General features: G+C 46.6%; 1 protein-coding gene across 1 annotated transcript in view; it reads left to right on the top strand.

Moving 5' to 3' along the window:
- LOC142579577 (ankyrin repeat and BTB/POZ domain-containing protein 2) overlaps positions 1 to 21,817 on the top strand; it is a 139,458-nt gene that overhangs the window by 111,099 nt on the left and 6,542 nt on the right. The window contains exons 12-20 of the mRNA XM_075689942.1: positions 5,916 to 6,017; positions 8,546 to 8,639; positions 9,584 to 9,861; positions 10,345 to 10,507; positions 11,077 to 11,255; positions 11,532 to 11,637; positions 17,312 to 17,499; positions 19,901 to 19,969; positions 20,871 to 21,289. Of these exons, the coding sequence (XP_075546057.1) occupies positions 5,916 to 6,017; positions 8,546 to 8,639; positions 9,584 to 9,861; positions 10,345 to 10,507; positions 11,077 to 11,255; positions 11,532 to 11,637; positions 17,312 to 17,499; positions 19,901 to 19,969; positions 20,871 to 21,242 (1,551 nt within the window). The 3' untranslated portion in view covers positions 21,243 to 21,289. The remainder of the gene's footprint in view (positions 1 to 5,915; positions 6,018 to 8,545; positions 8,640 to 9,583; positions 9,862 to 10,344; positions 10,508 to 11,076; positions 11,256 to 11,531; positions 11,638 to 17,311; positions 17,500 to 19,900; positions 19,970 to 20,870; positions 21,290 to 21,817) is intronic.

The raw sequence follows: 21,817 nt of genomic DNA, 5'->3' as shown, positions 1-21,817 counted from the left end.
GCGATCGAAAAGGTCTTTCTCCTGCAACGATCGAAATAACGCGATAACCTTGTCCAGCGACTGGTCAGTCTCCTGCTTTGTCATGCCCTTAATTCTCCTTCGTAACATGTCGTCTACAAACGCAGAGAGATGCTCGGGTGTCTTGCGGGTCAGGCTGAGTATGTACTCAAAGTCGGTGGCGATCTTTTGCTTGACGAGTTGCTCGTCGTTGAAAGAGTGCTGTAGAAAGTGGTCAAAGCGATCTTTCAGTTCCATCACTTTCGGTACCATGCCCACCGAGTTCCCTTCCTCGTTCACGATTGATCTTCCCAGGTCGCGCAGGTACTTGCTGACATAGTCAAGCAATGTCTTGAGACCGTTCTGTACGCACTTGAGGAGCCTAAATATATGGGCCAGGTCCTCTGTCATTCGGTTCCTGAGCATATGCACAACGCCAGAGTCATCCATCTCCAGGATGGCCTTCATATGCTTGCCGATGAGCTCCTCTTTCACGACTTGCACTACGGGAGCCACGGTTGACTCGCACAGGCACTGCCTCGCCCGCTCTGACTCTTCCTTGATATGCTGCTCGACTTTGGCGATGTACTCTAGTGTGTCCATCGTTTCGATATAATGACGGCCCCGTAACGCGTAGAATTGCGCCGATTCTGCCAGGAATGGCAGCTCGAAATCTTCCTCGTACACGGACCTTGAATCGAGTCCTAGGATTGCGAGCATTTCGCACGCTTCCTTCATGGAAAGCTTGTCGACTGGCTTGCCTTCGCGATCCGTCTTCACCAGTTCAAGCAGGGTTTCGCGAAGGCAGTCCCGTACATTATCGCTGCGCGCTATCTCATCCCGGAAGAGCAACACGCCCAGTGTGTGCACGTTGTCAACGTTGTCCTGACGAACGTACGAGCCTTCCAAGTACATCACGATGTCTCTAATCATTGTCATGCTCGTCTGGTGGTCCTTCCAGGCCTGATTTAGTGTCTGCAAGAAGTCCTCCCGAACTTTAGCCAACACGAGGGCGCGTACTTTGTTGGTCAGGTGCTCTTTCACGGCGTCGCGCAGACCGCGGTAGAGGCGCGCCCCTTCGTTCCGCATCACCATGGCATACACGTCCCTGTACAGCACATCGAAGCGCTGTACGGTTTTCTGCTTCTCCTGTATCTCGTCGAAGGCTATCCGCAGCTCCAGCCAGATGTCCTCGGTGTGGCGACGGTCCACCTGCTGCGCAGGTTGCGGGACACGAATCGACTTGTCACCTTTCCTGGCGGAGAGCCAGGCCATGGCGTCCGGCTGTTCTTGCTGTTGTTATTGCCTCAAAACAACTCTCGGCCCATTCCTCGTGCTGTAACCTCGTCGTCTTCTTTCTTTCCGGCCAGGAAAGCTTTGCTATCGTACTGCTTGGGAAAATAAATAAATAACGGAACCCGCCGCTTGCTTGCGTTAATCAAGTAGGTCTTCGAAAAAGGAATAAAACGAGTGGCGGGAAGCAGGGGAAGTGAACAAAGAGAAGGGTTTCGTCTCATTCGCTGGGCTGTCACAGCGCTAGGGCAGGCAGTATTACGTGGAGCAAAAGTCCGTATCTTGCGCCGCGCGGGTGGCCGGTAATATTCGAATTGGCAAGGGAAGGATTTGTCAGTCCGTTTCTAAATACTTAGCGGCTTGATGCGTACCTTCATAATACCTCGGGTTTTGACTTTCAACCTTCTGTGGCATGTACTCCACTTCTTTCTCTTCTTGGCTGCTGTACTAAAAAAATTATGGGGTTTTTCGTGCCAAAACAACTTTCTGATTATGAGGCACGCCGTAGTGGGGGACTCCGGAAATTCAGACCACCTGGGGTTTAACGTGCACCTAATTCTAAGTACACCGGTCTTTTCGCATTTCGAACATACCGAAATCTGGTCGCCGTGGCCGGGATTCGATCCCGTGGCCTTGTGCTTAGAGTCCAACACCATAGCCACTAAGCAAACATGGCGGATCCAAGGCTGCTGCATATTGCCTCGTGCATCTTGGCGCCATCACGGTCACTAAGTAAAAACATATAGCGGAAACTTCCCCCTAATATTTTGGATATATACGACTTCACTTATGCCTACGTAAGTGCTACCTCAGCAATAAGAATGCGTTTTTTTTGTAGACCATACAGAGTTTTTACAAATATTCTGGGGCGAATAGCTTTGTTGTTGTCCTTGAGTTGTATTACTCGAAGCGTCGGACCACTAGTAGCATCAGAAAACCAATTGCATAATCGACTAGCTAGCACATAATCACTAATTAACTTCTGATTAGGTACTTAACGGCACATATTTCAATTTATGAATTGTAGCCGGTAATCTTCCAAGACACATTCACTTGAGACGATTGTTATGGGTCGCACGGGTTTCGAGATATGCGTCGTGAAAATTGCGGTGAAAAGGCACAACTGTTCAACCTATTTTTTTTTTTTTTTGCCACCCCCGTTTTACTCAATGAAGCGCAAATGTAACCTGAACGCCATGAATATTGTTGCACACTTTGGGAACTAATATCTCTAAATTCCTTCCGAGTGGATACGCCTTTCGAACTGAGCGGCTACGATTCGTAAATTGCAATATGCGCCGCAAAATAATTGATGAACATAATTAGTGATCTTTTTATTAGTCCATTGCGTATTTTGATTTCTCCTGCAGCTAATGTCCGGTGCTTTGAGTAATCTAGCTCAAACCTGGAATTACGCTATTCTAACAGAGAGGATCTGGAAAAACGCTGTATGGTCTAAAAAATAAAATAAGAAAACGTATAGAGAAAATACAGCATCTATATTTACGGCGTAAACTCCTACAGAGTTCGCAAAATTATTTAAAAGTTATTTGGCGTTTGCTCTGCTAGCGTGGGAATCACGGCTGGTACATGGAGTTTTTGACATACGGCACTGATTATTTGACATAGCACAATGCAGCATTTCTTGATGTCCTTCATGGCTGTAGTCGTCTCGTACGCGCGTATCACGGCGTTTTGTAGTAGTTATGTGCTTGTCACTGTCGAATTCTTTTACTCCTTCTCCGTAATAATATTAATCATTATAGCTGCCGTCTTCATCTCTCTAATTATCTTGTCTTTGCAGCTGAAAAGCCTGCACCCATAAATTGTCTAATTTCAACATTACTTCTATGCCCTCACACAAACACACACACACACACACACACACACACACACACACACACACACACACGCACACGCGCACACGCACACGCACACAAATATATATATATATATATATATATATATATATATATATATATATATATATATATATATATATATTCATGTCTCAACTTCTGATGGTCATGAAAGCAAATGACGTCATCATGTAAACGGTTGCATGGTTCGATGGCGTGCAGCAAGGCGGATGAGTTGTAAACGATGGTGCCACGGCGGCCGCATTTCGATGGAGGCAAAATACGAAAACACCCGTGTACTTAGATTTAGGTGCACGTTAAAGAACTCCAGGTGGTCGAAATTCCCGGAGTCCTCCACTATGCGTGCCTCATAATAAGAAAGTGGTTTTGGCACGTAAAACTCCATAATTTAATTTAATTTAATTTTAAAAAAGGAAAAGCGTGTGAAGCTTAAATGAATATGAAAACTACGTTACGTGGGAGACTGTCTGGGAAGGGGGAAGGTGGTTGTATGTCCGCTGGAACATGTGAAGCAAGCAGAGGAGGGCTGCGTGATTCTAAGGAAATCACGAACGAAGATGATTTGATGCGAGGGACACTGGAATTTCTGCCGTGGTGTTCCTTGGCAATAAAAGGGTTCTATGCCAATGAAATGGTGTAATGAGTACCAGTGGTTCCATTGGTGCTCATTCTACATACATGGTATCTGTGCTAAGCATCATATGATGTGGCCAGTTGTACTGCGCCCTCATTTCAACTATTGATCGCTGTCCAGCGCAAACTTAGTGCTACATTGGGGTTGTATAAACGTGTGATTTCAGTGCGGTGGACACTTGTTTAGAAGAGGGAGAGACGAAAAGATTATTTTGTTCGAGGTCTGCTTGTTTGGTCATGTTGGTGCGATATATTCCTAGATATCGCAAGCCAACGGGGGTAGCCGATATTCTGGTTGACATTAAGAGGAAGCTTTAGCTCGAGGGCTCGTATCTAAATACATGTAAAAGGAGAATTCGTCTTTCTCGGCAACCACTGCACCAAATTTGACGAGGTTTGTTGCATTTGAAAGAAAAACTTGAAATCTAGTGATTGTTGGTTTCGAATTTTCGAGTTAGGTTGTCAATTTTTTACTAAAGATTGGCAAAAATCGAACATTTTCAAAAAACGAAACTTTCACGTTTAAAACTCTGTAACTCAACAACGAAAAATGATAATACAATTCTGTCAATTGTATCTAATAATACATCTAAAGCGGACCAAATTGATGTGTTACACATGAATATAAAAAAAGTTAGTAATAAGGAAATAAAACTTTTGCAGAACCATTGTAACCAACGTAACAAATTCACGTAAGATGTAAAATGAGACGTAGAATTTGTCCGCTTTGAATGATCTAATGGATGCCGTTTACAGAACCGCGATATCAGTTCTTTATGCAGAGCTATGAATTTGTAAACTTCGTCCTTCTATTTTTTTCAAATGGTCAAATATTTGAAAATATTTTTAAGAAAATGCAAGCCCTAAATTGAAATTCCGCTTCCAACAGTCACTAGAATTTAACTTTCTCTTTCAAATGCAACAAAGTCCATTAAAATAGGTCCAGCGGTTATCTCATAAAAACGTTTTTGCATTTTACATGCATTTGAATAGGACGCGTCGGACTTGGGCCCAAGCTAAAGCTTCCTCTTAAGAGGGCGAAATGGAACTGGGCAGGCCGTCGAATGCATAGCACAAATTGACAGTGGTCCAATAAATAGACAGAATCTGTGCAAAGAGAAGGGGTCGAGGACGGCATAGACGGAAGTGTTGTTTGGAAATAAGCAGGCTGATGATGAACGCAAGAATAAACAGCGCGGCAGGACGAATTAAAAATATACACCTACACGTAGGACCAGGTTATGATGATGATGATGATGGTAATGATGATGATGATGATGATGATCATGCTTTATTCTCTGGCACAGTGGAGGATAAGCCACGAACCGGGTGGTAAAACGATTCAGAAAAAAAGGAATATAAATGAATAATCGAGGATAAGAAAGAAACCGAAATTAAATGAAATTAAGTAGTGTACAATAAGTCAGTCAGCCTTGCATAGATAGGATTAGTAACGTGAACTTAATATTAAAACTACTTAAAATAAAGGGCAGATGTAAAAAATGGGCAAGCTACATTTTGAATAATTAAATTATTAATATTATAACCGTGAAGTGTGTTTTTGCCATTTGGATTTTCCAAATTGATAATTTATTGAAGGAGAAATAAATCAATCATGCAAAATGGGAAATATTAATAAGGCAATCTTTTTGTGTCACAGAGGAAATTATAAATGACTCGGCAAACGTACATGTGGCTGTATCCTAATACTATTGCTCCAAGTTAAAGCATAATTGTACCACATAAGGGCAGGCCTTGATTTTGAAGCGGAATTTCCAGACATCGTAGAAAACCACCGACCGAACGAACGCGAACGAACTGTTAAATAGGGCATTTATCGTCCCCTGTTTTTCCAGAGGGATGGCCACGACTGCTTTGGGAGCAGACTGGTCTTGTAGTGTGGGGGTTACATCAACAAAAATTGTCCATTCGTATTCGGTACACATGGCGAAATAGACATCGACTTCTTTTGAATGGCACGACCTTGACCCTTTTTGTTGAGCCTCTAAATTGAAAAGTGTTACTATCAAATTAATTTTTTATCCTCTTTTCTTGGAGTGCTTTTCGGTATCCTGCTATTTGGATGTCGTAATAACCTACGGTCATTTCCAGGCGCCGCTGTGCACGCCCCAATGTCCGCTGGCCATACCGGAGGTGCAGGGCTGGACAGCGCTTACATTTGCTACGACGCAAGGAATGGCGTCCACTGTCCGGGTGAGTGAACGGCTAATCCTTTTCTATGTTTCTCGCGGGACCCTATCTACGGGCTCTCTCTTTGGTTGCGGTTATACTGGAGTATATAAATTGCAACAGCTGATAATAAAGCATCTTATGTCACGTTTGATCGCTTATTTACAGCCGTCAACACGCTTAGCACGAACGCTCCGCAGCGTAGGCTGGACCAGCTTGGACTGACGCCAGCGCCGGGAAGTGTGGTGCTCTGTTATCTCGGTATGTTGGCGGCGGCTTACAATAGCTGGAGCGCAGTTCGATTAGGGTGCTCGTCTTGTCTTTCGCTTGTGCCTGACCGGCGGCGAGAGTGCGCTCACTTGAACGTGTCCGTTCCGCCACGTTTCGCTCGTGGCTGCGGTGTCACGCGCGTCCAGAAAACACGTTGCGGTTTGCTTATCTCGGCAAAGCGAAACGGCGGGCGACAGCTCGCGCGCCTTTCGGGTTTGGCCTCAAAGCTGGCGCTTTAACGAAATGATAAGTAGGAAAAAGAGGATAAAATGCAGGTTTGTGGCGTTTGTAAAGGTAGGACAGTAATTGACTCTGCAAATGCAGTGGCCATAGTTGTTCATGTTCTTCGTTTCTGATATTCTCTGACAGCGCGCATCGGAGCGCTCTCGCGGAGTGCTCTCGCAGGTGCCATTCGCACCAAAATTGTCACGCAACCGTCCGTCGTACAAAACGTTCCGTGTGATGTCATACACGTTTGTCGGTGTGTGTGTGTGTAGTGCTTAAAATTCGAAAAAGTAAAGACTGGCCGCCTGAAAAAGCAGGCAGATCTTATGCCCTGTGGGAATCGATGTTATGCGAAGCAGCGGGCGGGGAGCCTATCAATTTAACGAAACGACCACGAGAGCACCAAGACATAGGCGGCTAGATAGATAGATAGATACTGTCAAAGGGGCAAATGTTCGCGAAGAAATGCATCGCATTTGATAAACTCAATTCGCAAACCGCAACCAAACCTCTGTCTTCCCAAAATAACATGTTTTCGCATTCCCATACGTAAGCAGTCTTGAGTGTCTCTGCCGAATCTCTTCCCATAGGAACATACATCCACTTAAAATATTAGATGCAGTTTGCCTTTTTGAAAACTAGCGAAAAAGGAAACGCGCATTCCAAAGTGTCAATCATGACAGTGTGAATAAGATGGGAACCCGCTGTGTAAGTCACCACGATGCGACGGGGGCGTCGGGTTACCTTATGTGCACTTATAAGCTATAAGACGGTACCTTTCGATGCATTGCATCTATGACCAGAGTCGTCCTAGTTACCTAAAAAGCCAGTTTCTTATCCGACAAGATGCCACTTCACTTTTCGCCAACAGCTAGACATTAAAAGTTTAATTTGAATCGCATCCACGCGTCTTTCTTGCTCACGACACGCGCAGCTCTTACGCCCCGACCGTGGATCTTCAGTGTATCGTGGACTAAACAGGAAGCCAGACACTAACCTGCGAGAGCACTCCCATGCGCGCTGTCAGAGAGCACTCTAAGAAAAGTTTACAAGCTTTGGAGTGCCCCTTCTGCCACACAACGATAATCGTCATCTGCCTTGATGCGTTTCCTTTCTTTAACGCTGCGAGCCCGGTATTTGCCAGTAACGAACGGCATGCGCGTTATCAGCATGATAGGATTCCCGACAGGAAAGTAGCGGGCGCGGCGTTTTCAAGAAAGGAAACTCATCAATGCAGATGACGATTATTGTTGTGTGTCAGAAGGCGCACTCCAAAGGGTGTAAACTTTTCTTAGAGTAAATATAAGAAATGAAGACCATGAACAACTATGGGGGCCACCGCATTTGCAGATTTATTTATTGTCCAACCTTTACAAACGCCACAAACCTGCATTTTATCCTCCTTTTCCTATTTATCATTTCGTTAAAGCGCCAGCTTTGAGGCCAAACCCGAAAGGTGCGCGAGCTGTCGCCCGCCATTTCGCTTTGCCGACATAAGCAAACCGCAACGTGCTTTCTGGACGCGCGTGACACCGCAGTCACGAGCGAAACGTGGCGGAACGGACATGTTCAAGTGAGCGCACTCTCGCCGCCGGTCAGGCACAAGCGAAAGTCAAGACGAACACCCAAGTCGAGCTGCGCTCCAGCTATTGTAAGCCGCTGCAAACATACCGAGATAACAGAGCACAGCACTTCGCGGCGCTGGCGTCAGTCCAATCCGCTCTAGGCCACGCTGCGGGAGCGTTCGTGTTAAGCGTGCTGACGGCTGTACCTGAAAATTAAGGAAGAACATAATATCTAGTCACCCCACGGTACTGATAACGTTTTTGTCAACTGTAGTATTTAAGAAATGGGAAAGGGTATGTTATGTGACATTTAGTGGAAAAAGCGTTAAAAGGTGGGTACCTTGCAGGCGTGCTTTATTAGCTGCAAGTTTAGGGGACGATACAATGGTCTCCCTTTCCTGAATTCGACAATATCGTTTCATAACTTTTCTTTTTTACTTTTCAGTTTCAGAAGTGGTTGCAATACTTAATTCTAATCATTCCACTCTCCAGATGCTTCTGGAAAATGGTGCCAACGTGGAAGGGAGCTCAGCGCCAAATGAAGAGAAGGTGACGGAAACTCCGCTTCAGTTGGCTGTCGCATTCAGTAAGCACAACCTTCCCATTTATGCGTTTGTGATAACGGCCAATGCGGACGCCACGTGTGAGTCGCACTGAAACCGCTACCATTGAGAATGTAAAAGGGAGACGTCTGTTGACGGCCAGAAATTGGCATATTTGCATGCACTCAAAAAAGGCCTCAAAGCAGGGGACTCGGGTGTACTTGGTTTCTGGGAAGCGGAGTGGGGGTAGACAATGCGTATGAGGGGGGGTGGGGTCCTTTGGCAGCCACTTGAAACACCAGTGGAATATCTGCAGTGGGAGCCTTCGCTCGGTGGTTGGGGCTGCGGGAGACTGTTCCCACTCATGTGCGACTGACTGTATACAAGACCAGAAATATTGTATGCTCAGTGCAATAGAACTTATTACTATAAAGCTTTTAGCGCAATATCTTACCACGATGGTTAAACGCACGAAAGAACAGGCGCAAGCACGTCGTTTTGTGTGCTTCAATGTTCTCCTAAAATTCTTCGCTAGAAACCTAGGACTTTAGGATAACCACCATTCGCTAAAGACGTGTTATTTAAATATCGCGAAACCAGCTTCAGTGTCGCTTTTGCATGGCCCAACCATCGCTTGCAGCTTTGTTCAGAAGTTAAGGTGACAGTGCCCACTAGCAAGTCATTGGTCATGAAGAAAAACGATTTTTTGCCAGTAGTCGTCCTACGTGGCTCAGTGACTATGGCGCAAGTTGCGCTGCTGAGAACGAGGTGACGGGTTCGAACACGGCTGCGTCCCGATAAATCTGGAATACTAAGCCGTTCATTTACCCTGCTTTTCGAGTACGCGGTATAGAGGGTCAAACAGGGTCAACTTTAACCCGAAGTCCCGCAGCACCCGCACTGGAGCTCCGGGACGGTGACTCGCCGTGCATAGTACAGTACGTGCAGCGTCGTACACTGGTGACTGACAGAGGGGCGCCTCGCGCAGGCCACCTGGAGCTGATCAGCGTGCTCCTGTCGTACGGAGCGAAGCCCTTCTGCGCCACGCCGTTTCTGGACGCCCAGAGCTACGGCGGCGCGCATCCGCGCGGCTGCTACGGGGCAGCGGCCGTGGCGGCGGCCCACGGGCGCCGCAGCGCGCTGCGGCGGCTGCTCGCCCACCGTGCGCTGCCGGAGGCCGACGACCAAGGGGACGTGCTGTCGCTGCACGAGATACTGGCCGAAGGCGCTGGCACTACGGACCGGAGAACGGTCAGGAGCAACAAGGTGCGTGCGCGCGCAGTTTCTCGAGGACGTTGCCGACGGATTTAAGACAACACGCGATTGCAGCGTCGCTTTGCTGTATTTTTCTTTTGTTGCAAGTGTGGTGAATTGTGCTGGTGATGGACAGCACACAGTTTTTGCCGAGCTTCCGCTTACGGTTCTCTCCGCTCATGACACGCTGTGGCACGGCACAGAAACCGTGTTTATTTAGCGTTTCCGGTAACCGTGTCACGGCGTGTCTCTTCAAAACGCTGGCGACGCGCGGTCGGCTTGGCGTCAAAACTGAGCATTTGCATTCCCACTGAGAGGCTGTGTGCGAACTGCTAGGATCCTTTGTTCTCAGAGGAGCAGTCTGCGAAGGCTCAGCAATATATGAAAGGCTCTCTGTCACCATCTTAGAGCCCGCTGTGCCCTCCTCGCACGAAGCTCTGATATTTCGCTCATTACTCTTCTTTTAATATTTTCTTTGTATTCTCCTCTCGTCAGACCTCGAGTCCGGACGAAGGGCTAGAAGGTGGTGGCCAGCAAGTGCAGCAGCGGAAAGCAGGCCAGCCTCTGAGCAAAGCCCATGTGAAAGCGTTGCAGGAAGCTATGTACCAAAGTGCGGAGAATGGGTACCTCGAGGTCACCTTGGACCTTCGGAGTATAGGTACGCACCATTGCCGATTTCAATTTGTTTACTTATGCCTTTAGAAGCGATAAAACCTCTGTGAAGTGCCTCTGCCGGACACAATGGATAAGCTTCATAGAGGTTAGAAACTTGCTGTGGTGTAGATTTGAACACAACAAAGCAGACAAACATGGCGGTGTGCATGCTCTGTCTTCTGGTTTATTGCGTGATCTTGCGCGCCAACTGTTGCATCATTACTTACGACACTGCAGATGTATGCACACGCAGTGCAAATTGATACTGCTTAAATTAAATGGATGTTCGATTTGCTCAATGCCTTCTGAGGCCTGGCAGAGGATGTGGGTCATGACAGGATCATTAAAATGTGCCACGTTTCCGCATTTCGTTTCTAGCTTGCACTGATTTCATACTTTGACGTATTTACCTAACAACGCCTAGGATGTACCTTATATAGACACGACAGCTCTCTATTCTTTAGTCTTATATATTTGGGGAATGCATCACATAATGAATCCATAGGCCTTTTCTTCCTTAGGGGAAACTGCTGAATGAATTGCTATGTTTGTTCTTTTCAACTGTTACGACAGGTGTTCCTTGGACACTGCACTGCTGGATGCAAACGTTGACTATGGCTCACGAACAGCAACTTGAGAGTACTATTGATGAGCTGCTGCAAGATTTCTTGCATGTATGGCCGGAAGATTGCAGCACGCAGTTTGTGGAAGACTGCCTGCCCCTGCTGTTCTCCATCTTTAGGCATAGCAAGGTCTGTACATTCATACAGTTCGTAGTGGGAACAATTCAGGCGTAGGAATGTCCCTAAAAATTGAGCGTGTTACGCCACGAGAAGCAAAACGCATGGACTTACGATTTATCGGGAGCATTGATCACATATGTGATGCTAACACAAAAGAAATACTTGTAGTAAATCACATTGGAGCACTCCAGTTGTAGTAATATCGATTCCTACTTCTTGCTCTAGCTGCTTTATTATCACTCGCTTATCAATAGACTTACATAGGACAATTTTTTTCGTCTTCAGAATGAAGGCACAACCCTGCTTCTGGCAGACATCTTCTCTGTTTGCTATGGAGAAGAGAGCATCAAGGAAATTCGGGACGTCTCACTTTCTGGTGGCGCAAGGATAGGTAAATATACAGTTTCTTCTTAACCTGGTGGTTACCAGATTTGCTTTGCAAGAGTGTCATGAAAAGGGCTTACGTGCTGGTTGTTTGCTGGCAACAGCCATTAGTAAGCAGTTCAATAGGAGCGGTAACCTCTGCAGTTGACGTGTGTACCGCGAAATGCCATTTGGCCACAAGGTGAGGAGAGCCAGTCGCGGGTGCTGCGCCGGTGCGGTGTTCCAGTGCTTGGGGTGCGCGGTAAAAGCAAAACCAAAATACATGCCAAGTTCTCAATGACCCGCTCGCGTATTTACAATTCGTAGTAGGTACAGCGGGGCGTGGCACTTGCAGAGACTACGGACGTTTGCGCGCATGCGCGAGTAAGAGCGGGTGCGGGAGAGGAAATGTGGGGAATTTTGCTCCATGAATATACGACTCTGCGGACTCTGCGGAATATACTACTCTGCGACTCCTCCGACTCTGCATTACGGAGGAGTTTCTTAGCGCGTGTTGTATGCGTTTGTCCCTAGGCGTGCCGGCAGAAGTCGAGGGGCGTGGTAGTGCTGAACTTAGCATCGCAAGTTGATTGGTGAACGTAATTACATTTATTCAATCGTGTTTATTACTAATGAACCCAACGTGTCATTATTTCGCATTATTAGCGGCGCCTCCAGGACATCAAGGCGGCAACGGGGACGTCAAAGCTAGAACCCGGACTGGTCCGTGGGTCCACGGTCCGCCCTGCTTCCAGCTTTGATCCCCCCGCTACCGCTTGGATGCCCTGGAGGTCCTACGCCGCCTGCTTTAATATAACCTCAGGTGCTCTCCTTCGACACTGCCTATTACATTGCGTATGCGCGCAAATTCTCACTCGCTTCGCTGCAATGCACTGAGTGCTTCGCCGCATCACAACTATACCGTGCGTTGAAGCCATAATAAATTACATTTTTCCTTTTTTTTTCATAACTGAAGAATCGCAGCAAGCTCGGTGTTTTAGTCGAGTTTCCCCCTTGGTCTCCGTTTTATTCCAATAAGAGGCGAGACAACTGCATGTTGGCCACGCGATTTTCCTTCACGCATAGCGGGTATAAGTAAATCATATCCTACGAAGAATCGAGCGTCAGTGCTAAGCCGCACGCGCGGCAGCAGGAAAGTACTTCTGGTTTGAAGTGCGCTTTGAAGGCTTATCGACACACACCTGCAAATATATATGCGCGCTTCTCATTCTGCGTGGCATGTACTCAGTCACTCTGTGCGGCGTCGAATTATTTTGGACAAGTGCGCGCTCCGCGTAACGTATGTGGCGTTGTCTTACCTGATCGTACTAGCATTCTCGGAAATATGCGCTTTGTACTGCAACGAAAACTTACCGTGTCGTCGTTATTGTTGGGGCATGAACACATGGCTCCATGATCATGCCGCCGTCTTCTTTCTTATGGTTGTGGCGCGTATCCGCTTTACGCACGAATGCTTTTTTCAGCGTCGTTGAAAACAGAGCGACGCGGCTTTTGAAAGCGAGGCGTAGTGTTGTCAAAGGCCTGCACATAATCCTTGCGCAACGTTGCGCAGGCGCTTCTTGAAGCATATAAAGTTGCTTCACGTGCCTCGGATACACCATAATGCAAGTGATGCGGGCTCCTATCACCAAATGGGCGTCAGTGCCCACTCCTGCATCACAGAGCTACATCGAGTTAACCGGGGCGACAGCCCACCGTCGGAACGTAAACAAACTTAAATCTCGGAGGCAACGTCGGAGGCCGCGTCCTTGGGTGCCGCCATGCTAGCGAAAGTGGCCTGTGGCGAGAGCCAATAGGTCCCCCGCCCCCCGGCGCCTACGGGATATGTTTTCCGTATACGCGCCCCTGCGTAACTGAGCGAACGAGCGCAGCGAAGGGTGAAAGGAACGCGGAGTGCAGTGGGGGATGAAAGACGCGAGGAGGAAGGTGGAAAGGACGTTGTTGCGGAACCATGAGGCGAAGAGCGGAGGAGGGTATGGCGAAAGCGTGAAAAAAAAGCGTAGTGCAGCGACGATAGCTACGAGATGGCGCCAGTATATCGCGCCTCGTCTCGGAGCTCTTTCGGCGGCGGCTGTGAATCGCGCCCACGCGTCACCCCCCCCCCCCCCCCTACTCGCTAGCTCTCTCAATCCCCATATAGCGAGGCACTCGCGCCATACTTGGCTCCGTTTGCAGCGTGCCGCACGAGACAGATTGTCCGCGCCAGCCAATATACCGCGAAATGAAAACACGCATAGAGCTGCGCTCAAATTTCACATTAGGGAGTATCGTAATCGGTGAATTTTATTGCAATAGCAATTATATGGACACTCCAAGGGCATTTCCGCCGTCGCCATGAAGCTCCGTATAAAATCCAAGGGCGATAACAGCGTCGCTGCACGTCCTACGCTGTATGTGCGAGTGAAGGCGTAGCATTGGAGCCGAAGCCCGCCTCTCAGTTTCGCCTGCGCAAAAAAGACGAAAGCGAGCAGGAAGCGCAGCGTCATGCGCAAGGCACCCAACGTTGCTAGTGGCACGAAAGTATAGGAGGGGCGGCGGCATTCTACTCCTGCTGCAACTGCGCATGTGGTGGCTGCGCGCGGTCGCCCGACCGTATCTTGAGAGCGGTCCACGTTGCGGGCAGAGCTTATGTGCATCGGCGGCTCGTAGCTTTGTTCGTGCTGTGTATTATGGGCGCTCACTTTTCGCTGAAGCGATAGACAGCACGAATGTCAATTCGCATGCTGCCGCTGGCGCGTTTCCTAACGCCAATGTTTTGACAGCGAGTTTCCGCGGTCATCAAGTCAGATGTGTTCATGTTTGCTTGTGCGCCTGTGACACCATACTTATTAATTTAGTTAGTGCGCCTATGTTGAGTTTATACGGCCGATAAGACTGCTACCCTTAGTTCGTAGAGCTGTGCACTAATTTGCTAACGCAATCGGTGCTTCGCCTTTCGGGCGAAACTGGGACTTTCTTTAAGGTGACAGCCTTTCTAGGCTCATGGTGAAGTTTGTGTCAGCAGACCTGACCGCCGGAGTGTCCGCCGAAGCGTCATAACGCTTATGAAGTCAGATTAAAGACAGATTAACGAATTCGAAAGATTGATAGAGAGTTATTGAATGATAACGTTTAATAGAGATTGGTAGATGTTAATAATGACTAGTAATGACTAACAAAGACTATCAATGACTTGTAATCACTGCTAATGACTTCGAAGTGATCACTATGTCTAATGACGGCTTGTAATGAGCACAATTGATTACAAATGACTAAATATGGTTACTAGTGAGCAGCAATGGCTAATAATGACTGAAATGACTTGTAATGACTAGTCACGACTATGAAATGACCAATATGTCCAACGACAACTTGTAATGACTGCCAATGACAACGAAATGACCAATATGCCTAACGACGAATTGTAATTACAACTGATTAGAAATGACTAAAAATGCTTAGTAATTTCTTGAAAACGCTGCGCTCGTTACTTTCCCGTCGGGAATGCTATGCCATGCTGATAACGCGCATGTCATTCGTTACTGGAAAGTACCGGGCTCGCCGCGTTAACGAAAGGAAATGCGGACAAGACAGATGACGATTATTGTTGTGTGGCAAGTATACACCCCGAAGGGTGCAACTGTTTTTAGAGTGTAATAATGACTGAAATTACTTGTGATGTCTACTGATGACTATGATACGACCACCATGTCTAAAGACGGCTTGTAATGACCACAATTGATTACAAATGACTAAAGATGCTTAGTAGTGAGCAGTAACGACTAATAATGACTGAAATGACTTCTAATGACTAGTAATGACTACGAAATGACCAGTATGTCTAACGACAACTTGTAAGAAATACAATTCATTAGAAATGACTAAAAATGCTTCGTAATGACCAGTAATGACTAATAATAACTGGAATAACTTGTAATGACTACTAATGACAAGGATATGACCAACATCTCTAACGACGGCTTGTTGTGACAACAACTTATTACGAAGTAGTGAGCAGTAATGACTAAAAGAAAAAAGAGACAGAGAATTAGCAAAGAGAAAGAGGCGAATGATAAGCAGAGGAAGAGTAGGCTTTCGCCGTTCACCTCTTAAGAGGCACCTTAAGAGGCCCTGTAAATTTTTTTTTGTTACCGATGCAGTTCGTAGACGCATGTCAGTCTCCTTCAGGTGCTTTGAGCAACGCGTGACAAGAATATCCTTGGGTTTATTCGGCGAGCGCGAACGTGTCATGTGACAGCAGTGGACTGACATCCCGGCTGCATCATTTGCATCATGATTGTCCGGATTACGACAATATCCTTCACAGCTGACAATGAAACGGTGCCTGCTCTCTAGCGCCGGCGCCTACAGTGGTCGACCCGCACAGTGCCAAGGATGGTTACGAGCGGAGCGAGATCGAGTCACGTTGTGTGCGTTCGCGCTTTTGTCTGTCGCGGAGATTTGCGTTATGAAAACCCACCTGGAGTAAAGACGGGGAAGCCCTTCTGCTTTTTGCAGAAAAACTGGAAAGCGAAACTTTATATGCAGTGAAAAGTTGCCATAATACGCACGGCAACTATTAAAACTCAGAGACCTCATTGATACTCATTACAACATAACTCCACTAATTATTAAGCTTCGCAGGCTACTTGATTCGATTCAATGGGCATTCTGTCGATATAAAAATATTTTGAAGATCTTCATATACTAGAGCCAAGCTGTAATGAGTGCTGGTAGACTAACTAGGAGTTCGCTTAAATAAAAATATTTTGATTTATTTGTGGCTTAGTTACTGATGGTTTGCGAAATTCTTGTTAAGCAATGCTAAGAAACTCTCGAACACGTGCAAAACCGTGTTTCCTTGCCCAACATTTTAAGCATTAGACGTTGGAAAATCTTTCTTGGTATTCGATATTCGATTGAATATTCGGCCTTTTTTTTCTTGATTCGATTGCATATTTCGTGAAATCTATGATTCGCGCACCCCTAAGGATTAGCCTCTTTGTCACCAATGCATTCATTCGCAAGTAAGGCGAAGACTACAAAGAGACAAACGTGCTTGTTAAGGTCTTCGAGATGGGCACATCCGCCGTGGACAGTCCAGCTGTTTTTCTTGTAAGGCGGGCAGAGCTGAACTATTCCGCGACTGTATCGGGGCCGTCAGTGCTTGTTATCCTTAAGAGCCTCCGCCTCAAGTACCGACGAAGCACAATACTACTTAGCTTCGGTGACCGGACGAAAAGAGGCCTATTCAGCATGGGATAAACGATGCACCCGCCTTTGGATGCATTTTTGGGGCACAAAACGTCCACATGTCCTGACAGTTTTCACCGACCCACCCGTGCAATTATTCGTGCAATTCGTGCAATTATTCGCGAAAAACGGTGACCTCCAGATGGAAACGCGTTCATCTATCTGCAGCTCACGGCCTGGCGTCTCCCCAGTTTATAGGCTTATAGGTCTACTTTAGCACTAAAATTCAAAATGGGGTTTGTAGCAATGAGCGCATTTCTGCAAATCGAAAGTGGGCACTTTCCATTTGCGCTCAGACACCAGCACTCACAGGCCTGAAGATCCCGAACGCGGTGTAAGCACTTGTGTGGCTTTCCATATATTTATCAATGGGATCTCTGAAAACCTTTGCTTCAAAACTGCAGCTGGCAGGAAATAAAGTTATTCTATTTGCTCTCTCCCCGTTACAGACCCCAAGTATGTCAACAATCCTGAGATGTCAGACGTGCAGTTCCGTGTGGAAGGACGTGCCTTCTATGCGCACAAGATCATCCTGGTAAACGCGTCACCTCGCTTCAAGGCCATGCTCTCTTCAAAGGCGGCCGAGGGCAGTACGCCTGTCGTCCAGATAAACGACATAAGATATGACATCTTCCAGGTACGTTCTCGATCTCTTTCTGCCCTAGCGCTTTGACGTTGTGCCGTGACTAGATGCGTTTTCAGGTAGTACGTCCCTGTAAGCCGACGGCGCAGCTAAATTGTGCAAGAACTAAATGGTGCAGAAGCTTTCAATTCCTTTTGTGTCGCCTTCACCACGAATTTCGCTTGACAAAATGGCTCCTTTAGTAAGGCTCCATTACGAGCAAATCTAGTTAGAGCATAACCGGGAATTGGCATGGGTCAGGGATGGTGAACGAAAGGGGCACTACGGTGATTGGATAGTTTATACAACGAAGGCGACGAATATACTGCAACATCGGAAGCAGATCGAGTACCGTCGCTTCTGGAAGCTTAACACAGCTGTTCGTCTGCACCTCCAGCGTCTTGGTTTGAGTTGGCCCGGCTGACGCCGCACGGCCTCCATGCGTCTTTGCGGAGGATACTGAGAATTCTTTAACTGCACAAAAACTGCTCTTTCAAGAGTTCTCACGGCACTTGGAAATACCACTGAGACCAGCGCGAACCACCGTGGGACCGCTTCGCGTGCTTTCCAACGTGTTTATTTTCGCCGAATGGAAACTGTCATAGGCGCCAAATATAAGTGCAGCCAAGGTTCGCCTGTGATGTCGAAACTGTGCCTCTCTGAGCGGATAAGGCTAAATGCTATAGGGCGATGGCGCACGCCTACGTGGGAAGTGCAGGTGTAAGCCCCAGAACTGAGATGACAGTATGTGACGAAGGCAACGGCGAGAGCAGGTTGACAGCAATGATTGCTGAGGGCAGTATAAGAGGACCAGGGGCCGCTGATGAAGGACCGGAAGGCCGTATAACGAAAGTATCGGAAATAGATTTCCTGCATTGATATCAGGGTACACTGTGCATTACCCCTCAAATCACATATTTCGGCAGCAATGGCTACCACTAAATCGTTGGGCCTGAATATAGGAGCTTTCATTATTTCATTTGTCAAGCGGGGTATCTCTGCAGTCCTTTAATCAAACAGTAACTGGAATGACTAAGTTTTATAACTAGAGCACCCACTGGGGTTTATAACTGAGGCGGGTACAAGCGTTTTTGCAGCACTCTACGGGACGCATTTATCGTATGTTAGAAACCGCACATCATCGCATCATCGGTTCTGTGCCGATGGGCAGCTGGTAAGTGTACAGTAGAACTTTTGCTTGAGCTGGTTGGCCAGACATACTGGCAGAATTTAGGCGTGAACAAAAAAAGAAAGCAGGACAAAATAACGCACATTGATAGGACAGGTGGAAAATATAACTGATTGTATTCGTGGAAGGGGACGAAGGTTTATAACCACAGACATTACTAATACAACTCCATTATCAATACTGCAGGTTGTCGTAGATATGTGTCATGGGGAAAGAAAAGGACAAGAAACAATGCAGAGCTAACAACGTGACCAAATTTATAGAGTGCTTTCCTTGCGCTGTTTACGTCATTCTTCTCAGTTGCGGTAAGGAATACTGCGGCCAGACTGGGCGATGCTTCAAAGAGAGGGTGCGTGAAGACAAAATAAACGTCAAGAAGGGCTACGGTAGCCACATGACAGTGCATGTCGATCGCCGTGGATGCTTCTGTACGTACCAGCACATGAGGTTAACTGCAAGAAGCTGCAATATATTTCAAGGGTACCGACTGAGGCATTCCACATCAGGCAACAGGCATGAACACATGTCAGTAAACCATCGCTAGGCCACCTGGACAACGAAATGTCGTTTTTGATAGGACATTTGCCGATCTTTTAATGGATGAATTACCGAGAGATGTATGTTTTAACAAATCAATTTATTGAGTTATTTATGCTTGTTATTGTCTGGGGGGCTGCTGCTGTTAGTGCCGGAAGTGTTATTGAAAATGATTGAGGTTTTAAATGAAATGATGTCAGCTGATAGTTGGCACCCATCCTCTCGATGTGTAACGTTTTGTTCCCGTTTTCTTTCTTTGTTTCATTGTTATTTTACCGGTAAGTGTGCTTGCGAAAAGATATCTCAAGATGCACTGCAGTGACCTTAGAACAGAAGTGGAGTGCCGGGATGTTTGTTTGTGCAAAAAACCCGTTGTCCCTGTAAGAAATGCCATGTGAACAATTTTCCGGAATGAATTCGCTTAGTTTTCTAACATTTTTGCCGCTTTTGAAGGAATGCCATTCACTCAAGCATTTATTTAGACGTCGCTAGCGGCTGGCGTGCAGCAATGGACAAATGCATGACACGTCTCTTTGTATGCGTGCATTCCTGCGCATTACCGCTTTCTTAAATTCTGCTGCGCGCAAGTCATGCCCCATGTTGAATATTTAATATATTAAATGATCGTGCGCTCATTCTATTGCGCTGGCAAATGCGGTACACGGGGGTGTATTTTTGTTTGTTTTGCAGCTCGTCATGCAGTATTTGTACAAAGGCGGCTGTGAAGATTTTGACATTGACCAAAATGACGTGCTTGAGGTACGTATACGTGTGTCACTTATGACGTCCCAAAAGTCACTTTATTCCTTACGTATCAGTTTATAATGGTTAATTAATAGTTATGTTTACCGCGAGAGCCCAACAATGCTGGCTGACGCGCTATGCTATGCAAACATTGGCTGATCCGTTGGTTTTGACGACCTGATTCGTATTATTTCTATATAAGGGATTCGCCCTTTTCAATAATCGCTGCCATTTATTTCATTAAACGTAAAAGTCGAATAAGGAGTGTCCTAAGTGTTAGATCGGAGAAAAGTAGGGTAATTTAGATATGCCCGTTACTTTTTCCTCTCTTAACTCGCGGCTCGTATTCACAAAGGTCTTACGCTAATAAAGTTCTTGCACTAAATCTCATGAAAACGTTCTTACGCAAGAATAGATGTGAGCTAAGTGTAATCCCGAAGAAAAAATATTTGTGAATTTATTCCTTGGTTTATGCAGCACAATTATGGTACATATAGAATGTACCTTGGAAGAATACAAGCGTGAAGAATACAAACGCCCCAACATATCCTATATTTGCGAGAAAGAAAAGGCGAGGGGAATGTTCAGAATGATAACGCTATCTATAAGTTAGAGTGGATATGACGCTGCAACTAAAATTTGAATGCTGTTAAAAGCATTGGCTGCTGATGATACTCAAATTGTCTGATTATTGAAAAATTGAGGATAGCCTCTCTTGGCCAAGACGAGTTAAAGGATTCCTTGGTACTTTCTGATTGTAGCCCTAAAGGAGACAGTCACAGAAGGACGGCGTCACCTAATATTTAAATATATCTTCACACAACATGGTCACAAATGTGACCACACGATCGGGATTGCCCGTGTAACTTTCGGATGATATGGTCTTGCCGTAACACCGGCGCCTCAATTTTCGCAGCTGCTTACGGCTGCCACGTTCTTCCAACTGGACGGCCTCGTTCGCTTCTGCGAGGCGCGCTGTTCGAACTGCGTCGACCTCGACAACGTGGTCGCCACGTACGTGCACGCCAAGGTGTACAACGCGGTGCAGCTCCTGGAGTACTGCCAGGGCTTCCTGCTCCAGAACCTGGTCGCGCTGCTGAGCTACGATGACGGCGTGCGCAAGCTGCTGTTCGGCAAGCGCCTGCACAACCACGACGTCCTTAGCGGCTTGCTGCTAACGCTTCAAGCGCGGGTCAAACAGCGGGTGGCCGTGTCCAAGTCTCTCGCCGGCAAAAGAGCTTCCACCGGTCACGACGCGAAGATGAGGCTAGTCGGTCCCAACAAGTAGCCGAAGGCCGATACAAACGCCTGGTGAACAGAGACGAGACGAACGAGGTAAAGTTCAAAATTATTCCTTAAGTTTTTCGTGGCCTGTGTTAACGTTTAATTAAACGTTCGACTAGGTGGGGTCCCGTTCTCTTGGACCTTGAAGTTGGGAGATAAAGACAGAAAAACAAACGAAATGTAGCGGGTCCTTCGATAGTCAACGCTTAGCTATGATGATGATTGAATTGAATTGTACCTGTAGTTTCATTTTGAATATTGTTCAAGAAGTATTGTTGCGCCTTTCAGGGCATGAACAACGCAGTATCGATGCCCTAAAGGATGTAACGGTACACTTAAAGAGACATTAAAGAGAAAAGTGAGGCAAGTTATTTCATTGCACTTCTTCCGTACCAAACTTGGGATTATTAAGGGGACCGGAGACTTGATAAGAAATGACGCAAAATATCGATACATATAAATGCGGGCAACGACGGCAGCTAGATTTTTTTTCTTGACATAAATTTCGACAGCGTCTGGTTTGTGATCGCTGAGTGTTTATCTGCAAAGAAATAATATATTCCATTTGGGAGTGGGTAA

Source organism: Dermacentor variabilis, chromosome 4, assembly GCF_050947875.1.
Source record: "Dermacentor variabilis isolate Ectoservices chromosome 4, ASM5094787v1, whole genome shotgun sequence".
NCBI classification, from domain to species: Eukaryota; Metazoa; Arthropoda; class Arachnida; order Ixodida; family Ixodidae; genus Dermacentor; species Dermacentor variabilis.
The sequence above is the reverse complement of the archived record's forward strand: the minus strand, read 5'-3'. Positions and strand labels throughout refer to the sequence as shown.